Raw genomic sequence first — 7,695 nt, forward strand, 5'->3', positions numbered from 1 at the left:
GGAGGTGGGGCTTCTCCTGAGGTTGCCTCTTCAGGGAGCAGCCGCTGGCCCATGGACGCTCCTCCACCTGAGTCAGCATGGCTCCTGATGGGTTTGGGAAGAGGGAGGGCCACCTGTCCACGTCACGTTCGTATCTGCGGTATAGAAGATGAGATTATTATTTAAACGGTGAGAGACTGCACCGTGCGGTCGTGCAGAGGAACTTGGGGGTGCTTCAGCGTGAATCACGGGAGGTTGCTTTGCAGGTGCAGCTGGCTGTCAAGAAGGCAAGTCGTCTTCATTGCCAGAGGGATTGAATTCAAGAGCAGGAAAGTTATGCTGCAACATCGCAGGGTACTGGTGAGGCCAGACCTGGAGTTCTGCGTGCAGGTCGGGTCTCCTTTCTGTGGTTTAAGAATGGCGCTGTTGAATCTTAGCAACTCCTGGCCGGTAGCTAACTAAAACAAGGAAAACAACGAAATACTTTGCTAATCACTTTTTTTCCCTGGCAAACTATCATTGCAAGCAATAGTCTGTAACTTCCCATTGGAGGCAATTAGATGCGGCAGAACCAAGGCGAGGTGAGGCACTGGGCGAGGTTCCATTGATTTAAGCGCCATGCCGAATCAGAAAGGTCAGTTACAGGCGGCATCGAGGTGCCTCGGCCCAGGCCCGAGTGTGTATCGAGGTGACTGAACACACTGATTGGATGATGATATAGACCAGATTGGAAAGGTCAGGGTGCTGGGGCCTGAGGCGAGCGATGGGCACCCGGTTCAGCCTACTGCTCCATGATGTTTACTCAGCTCTGCACCGAACTATGCGTCCCAGACTCTCTTTGTGGAACTCAGTTCAGAACGCTACTTGCTTGCAGTTACTGTTTGTATGAGTAACTTTCTCTTTCCTTTTCTCTGAACACCGGGTGCTTGAAGCTCTTTTTTAATGGGGTCTCTTGGGTTTCTCTCTTTTGCGGCTGCCTGTTGCCAGACGAATCTCAAGGTTGTATAAAGTATACATACTTTGATAACGAATGCACTTTGAACTTTGAACTTCCTTGAGGAAAGGCTTTGGAGGCGGTGCAGAGGAGATTCACCAAGTTGATTCCGGAGATGTGAGGGTTAGCCTAATGTGAGAAATTGAGTCACCTGGGACTGTACTACACCCTCAGGTTCAAGAAACACCTACGGTATGTGAAGAAGATAAAGCTTGTTAAAGATTAGTTTTATTAGTCACGTGTTCGTCGAAACATCCGGCGAGAGTGTCGGTTTTGCGTCAATGACCAGCACAGTCTGAAGTTGTGCCGAGGGCAGCCTGCGATATGTTGCCATTCTTCTGGCACCAAATCTGCACGCCCAAAACATCCTAACCCCGTACATCTTTGCACTGTGGGGGGAAACCAGAGCACCGGGGGGAACCCACACTGTCACCGTACAAACTCCTTACAGGCAGTTGAAAGGCCTAAAGACTTGATTGAATTGACTTTATTTCTTACATCCTTGATTTAGAATATCTGAACTTCATTTAAACAAGTTATTACTTTGTCTGACAGTTATGAAATTTGTCTTCTTTTGCACATTGTCAGTCTTTATTTATGTATAGTTATTCATAAATTCTGCTGTATTTCTTTATTTTCCTGTAAATGTCTACAAAAAAACCTCAAAGGAATCAGAAACAAGTTTATTATTAATAGCATGTGTCGTGAAATTTGATGTTTTGTGACTGAAGTACATTCCAATATAAAGGCAATGAATTACTGGACAATTAAAAATAGATAGGCATTCAGTGGCCACTCAGTTAGGTACAGCTGCTCGTCAATGCAAATATCTAATGCGACAGCAGAAGAGCATGCAGACATCGTCAAGAGGTTCCGTTTTTGTTCAGACCGAGTATCCGAATGGGGAAGAAAAATCTCAGTGACTTTGACCGTGGAATGATTGTTGGTGCCAGAGACAGGGTGGTTTGAGGATCTCAGAAACTGCTGATCTCCCGGGATTTTCACACACAACAGTCCTCAGAGTTCACAGAGAATTGTGTGAAAAACAAAAACAGAAGTACTCATCTGGTGAGCAGCAGTTCTGTGGGTGAAAATGCCTTATTAATGAGAGGGATCAGAGGAGGCTGGTTCAAGCTGACAGGAAGGTGACAGTAACCCACATAACCATACGTTACAACAGTGGCATGCAGAACTGCATCCCTGAGCACACAACACAACGAACCTTGATGTGGATGGGCTACAGCAGCAGAAGACCACACCAGGATATCTCCTGTACCGAAAAAAGGTGGCCAGTGAGTGAGTGACAGACACAGACAGACATACTTTATTGATCCCGAGGGAAATTTGGTTTCGTTACAGCGGCACCAACCAAGAATAGTGAAGAAATATAGCAATATAAAACCATAAATAATTAAATAATAATAAGTTAATCATGCCAAGTGGAAATAAGTCCAGGACCAGCCTATTGGCTCAAGGTGTCTGACACTCTGAGGGAGGAGTTGTGAAGTTTGATGGCCACAGGCAGGAATGACTTCCTATGACGCTCAGTGTTACATCTCGGTGGAATGAGTCTCTGGCTGAATGTACTCCTGTGCCTAACCAGTACATTATGGAGTGGATGGGAGTCACTGTCCAAGATGGCATGCAACTTGGACAGCATCCTCTTTTCAGACACCACCGTCAGAGAGTCCAGTTCCACCCCCACAACATCACTGGCCTTACGGATGAGTTTGTTGATTCTGTTGGTGTCTGCTACCCTCAGCCTGCTGCCCCAGCACACAACAGCAAACATGATAGCACTGGCCACCACAGCCTCGTAGAACATTGTGTGTGTGTGTGTGTGTGTGTGTGTGTGTGTGTGTGTGTGTGTGTGTGTGTGTGTGTGTGTGTGTGTGTGTGTGTGTGTGTGTGTGTGTGTGTGTGTGTGTGTGTAAATAGATAGTGCAAAAAAAGGCTGTGGTGAAACGAATGTACTTTGATAATAAATTTACATTGGCGTTGGCTTTGAGTAATGTGGACGTAGATTGGTGTGAATGGGATAGTTGGGCTTATCCTCCTTTTAGTTGGTTTGAGCACCCTCTCCCAACCTCTGATCACTCTGTGCTCTCAGTCTCAACTCGCTGTTCTCTGCTGTCTCTTCTCATTTCAGATTACTTTTCTGCTGTTGGTTCCCGTGGATGTTGAGAGCAGAAATGCAGTCGTAAAACAAACAAAAACCTCCTCACAACCTCCTCACCCTTCTCCTCAGACTCTGTTCTTCCTCCTCAACTTCTGTTCGTTATTGTGCTTCGGAAACAGTCTGCGGATAACGGTCTCGTTACTAGTTCACCCAGTTACAGACATAGTTGACTCTAGTGCCTTGATCCCAATGACGTATCCCTCCATTAACAGTTGTTTCAGTAGATGGAATAACCATTCATTTGATACACTGACTGGAAGATATATATATTATATTATATTATCACTTCACCTGCCCATGACTTCCCTCTGGCTCTCCTCTTCCTCCTCCTTCAATGGTCCACTCTCCTATCAGATTCCTCCTTCTTCAGCCCTTCACCTCTTCTGCCTATCACCTCCCAGCTTCTGACTTTATTCCCCACCTTCCCCTCACCTGGTCTCACCTATCACTTGACAGGTGGTACTCCTTCCCCCTCCCTCCACCTATTGATTCTGGCTTCTTCCCCCTTCTTTTCCAGTTCTGATTAAGGGTCTCAGCCGGAATGTCGACTGTTTATCCCTCTACACAGACGCTGCCTGACCTGCTGAGTTCCTCCACCATTTTGTGTGTGTTGCTCTGGAGTTCCAGCATCTGCACAATCTCTTGTGTTTACCTGCTAGCTCGTCCTCCTTCCCCTCCACCTCCCCTGCAACTTTTTTTTTATTCCGGAGTCTTCCCCCTTACTTTCCAGTCCTGATGAAGGGTCTTGGCCTGAAACACTGACCGTTTATTTCCCTCCATAGATGCTGCCTGACCTGCTGAGTTCCCCCAGCACTTTGTGTGTATTGCTCTTTGGGATTTCCAGCATCTGCAGAATCTCTTTTGTTTATACACACACACACACACACACACACACACACACACACACGCACGTATATAAATAATATAATATAATATATATATAAAATGTAATATATATATTATATGCACAATTATATGATGCTGGTTTGTGGTTCCTGTTTAATGATTGACTGAAAATACTGATGAAAAACTAATTGTCACAATTATAGTGTGTAACTTAAAACCCAGGATATATGTACTCCCTCTGTTTTGCATTTTTAGATCCCATTGAGGCATCAATTGTTTCACTTATATACAAAGGAGGTTAATTGAAGGGATGGTGACGTGAGATTTTACTGGGCCGGTGAGATTCTGAGGGTGATGTGTTCCTGAGTGATTCACTTTATGTCAAATGGGATCTAATAGATTTTAAAAAAAGCTGTTTATTATGTAAAGTAAGACAAAGCAAAATAAAGACTATGAAAAGTTACTGTATTTTGATTTATTTGGAGGTACAGTACGGTAGCAGGTCCTTCCGGCCCAATGAACCCATTACACCCATGTGACCAACTAACCATAAGACCGTAAGAAATAGGAGCAGATTTAGGCCATTTGACCCATCCAGTCAGCTCCTCAATTTATCATGGCTGATCCATTTTTCCTCTCAGCCCCAATATAAAGGCTTGGAGCAATGAATTCCACAGATTCACCACACTCTGGCTAAAGAAATTCATCCTCATCTCAGTTCTAAATGGATGTCCCTCTATTCTGAGGCTGTGTCCTCTGGTCTTAAATTCTCCCACTATAGGAAACATCCTCTCCACATCCACTCTATCTGTGTCCTCTGGTCCTAGACTCCCCCACCACAGGAAACATTCTCTCCATACCCACTCTATCTGTGTCCTCTGGTCCTAGACTCCCCCACTATAGGAAACATCCTCTCCACATCCACTCTATCTGTGTCCTCTGGTCCTAGACTCCCCCACTATAGGGAACAACCTCTCCACATCCACTCTATCTGTGTCCTCTGGTCCTAGACTCCCCCACTATAGGAAACATCCTCTCCACATCCACTCTATCTGTGTCCTCTGGTCCTAGACTCCCTCCACTATAGGAAACATACTCTCCACATCCACTCTATCTGTGTCCTCTGGTCCTAGACTCCCCCACCACAGGAAACATTCTCTCCACATCCACTCTATCTGTGTCTTCTGGTCCTAGACTCCCCCACCACAGGAAATATCCTCTCCACATCCACTCTATCTGTGTCCTCTGGTCCTAGACTCCCCCACTATAGGAAACATCCTCTCCACATCCACTCTATCTAGGCCTTTCACCATTCGATAGCTTTCAGTTAGGTCACCCCTCATTCTTCTGGATTCTTGTGAGTTCACCTACTAAGCAGAACACCTTTGGACTGTGAGAGGAAACCGGAGTACCCAGAGGAAATGCACACGGTCGTGGGGAGAATGGACAAACTTCTTAAAGACAGCAGGACGAATTGAACCTGCGTCCCTGGCACTGTAAAGCATTACACCGGCAGCTAATCCATCGCGATGTTAAGAGTTGATGTGATGAGATAGAATGAATTGCTGTTAGAGTATGTTTATTTTCATACGTTTAACAACATCAAATGAAAATCCAAAATCTTTTGCTTTTTCTTTATCTTTATCGATACTTCCTCAATCTGTTGAATCCACCCCATACTATTTAGATTAAAGTCCTATCCACAGCCCTAGTTATGCGATTCGCTAGGATCCAGGTCCCATCACGGTTCAGGTGGAGCCCGTTCCATTGGTACAGCTCCCTCCTTCCCCAATACTGGTGCCAGTTTACCATGAACTCAAACCCACTTCTCCCGTACCAACCCCTGAGCCACGCATTTAACTCTCTAACCTCCTTGACCCTGTGCCAATTTGCACTTGGCTCAGGTAGTAATCCAGAGATTACCACCTTTTTGGTTTTGCTTTTTAATTTAGTCCCCAGCTGCTCAAATTCCTTCAGCAGAACCTCTTTCCTCATTCTACCTATATTATTGGTACCCACATGGACCATGACAACTGGATCTTTCCCCTCCCACTGAAAATTCCTCTGCAGGTCAGATTCGATGTCCCAACCCGGGCACCAAGCAGGCAACACAGCCTTCGGGACGCTCTATCCTCGCGACAGAGATCTCTGTCTATTCCCCTGACTGTACTATCCCCAATTACCACTACATTTCTCCTCTTTCTCCCTCTTGAATGGCTCCCTGAACTACGGAGCCACAGTTAGTTTGCTCATCCTTCCTACAGCCCCCACTCTCACCCACACGGGGGGCAGGAATCTCAGACCTGTTGGACAAGCTCAAGGGCTGAGGCTCCTCCAGCACCGTCTCTGGGATCCCACTACCCAAGAAACACTCTCTGCATGCCCACTCTATCCAGGCCTTTCAATATTCAGTAGGTTTCTTAGAGTAAAAGAGAACTACAGCTTGAAAACTAGTCATTCAGTCCAACTGGACCATGTCGACTAATGTGCTCATCTAGGCTAATCTATAGGAAATAGCCTCTCCACATCCATTCTTTCGAGTCCTTTCAATATTCAATATGTTAACCCCTTCATTCCTGGGATCTTTCTCGTGAACATAATACTGAGCACGTTTAACCCTTTACCTCCAGGTTCAGCCTGACCTCACGCTGATATCATGCCACATGGTTAATTTTCAGAATCAGAATCAGGTTTAATATCACTGGCATATCTCATGAAATTTGTTGTCTTTGCAGCAGCAGTATATTGTAATACCTAATAATAAATACTGTAAATTACAGTAAGAAGTATATATATAGGTGTGTATATATAAATTAAATAAGTAGTGCAAAATAGAAATTTTAAGAAGTATTGAGGTAGTGTTCTTGGGTTCAATGTCCATTTAAAAGTGATGGAAGAGGGGAAGAAGCTGTTCCTGAATCGTTGAGTGTGTGCCTTCAGCCTTCTGTACCTTGTCCACAATGAGAAGAGGGCATGTCCTGGGTGATGGGGGTCCTTAATGATGAATGCCACCTTTTTGAGGTATTGCTCTTTGAAGATGTCCTGGATATTGGAGAGGCTAGTTCCCATAATGGAGCTGACTATTAATACATCCGCTAATTACCTTTCACTGTTCCAGAATCCTCACAAATCCAAGTCAGGAAGAAATGTACAGGATGTCAACAGCTGGTCCTGAAGACATAGGAGCAGAATTAGGCCATTTGGCCCATTGAATCTGCTCCGACATTCCAACATGGCTGATTTGTTATCACTCTCAACCCCATTCTCCTGCCTTCTCCCCATAAGCTTTGACACCCTGACTAATCAAGAACCTATCAACCTCCATTTTAATTATACCCACTGACCTGGCCTCTACAGCCATCTGTGGCAATGAGTTCTACAGATTCACCACCCTCTGGCTAAAGGAGTTCCTCCTCATCTCTGTTCAATATCTATTCAAATTGTAAATGTCTTCCAGTGCAACAAGTATTTCTATGGCAGCTTCATAAGGAAAATATCCTGTAGCCTTTCACAGAAATGCTCTCATTAGACCCAAAACTGCAGTTCGAATTTTGTTTCTGTAAAGATTGATTGAATTTTAGTGAAACTTCATTTGTGTTGAAATAGTTTTTTAAAATTTTCATGGAGAAATGTTTGCCAGTTATAGATTTTACAGCACTGTGCAAAAGTCTTAGGCACCTGCAGCTACGTGCCTAAG

General features: G+C 44.8%; 1 protein-coding gene across 1 annotated transcript in view; it reads left to right on the forward strand.

Moving 5' to 3' along the window:
- clip3 (CAP-GLY domain containing linker protein 3) overlaps positions 1-4,061 on the forward strand; it is a 98,156-nt gene extending 94,095 nt beyond the window's left edge. Inside the window, exon 14 of the mRNA XM_073063802.1 lies at positions 3,123-4,061. Coding sequence (XP_072919903.1) covers positions 3,123-3,177 — 55 coding nt within the window. The 3' untranslated portion in view covers positions 3,178-4,061. The remainder of the gene's footprint in view (positions 1-3,122) is intronic.
- The last annotated feature ends 3,634 nt before the right edge of the window (positions 4,062-7,695 follow it).

The sequence above is a fragment of the Hemitrygon akajei genome, chromosome 12 (genome assembly GCF_048418815.1).
Source record: "Hemitrygon akajei chromosome 12, sHemAka1.3, whole genome shotgun sequence".
NCBI classification, from domain to species: domain Eukaryota; kingdom Metazoa; phylum Chordata; class Chondrichthyes; order Myliobatiformes; family Dasyatidae; genus Hemitrygon; species Hemitrygon akajei.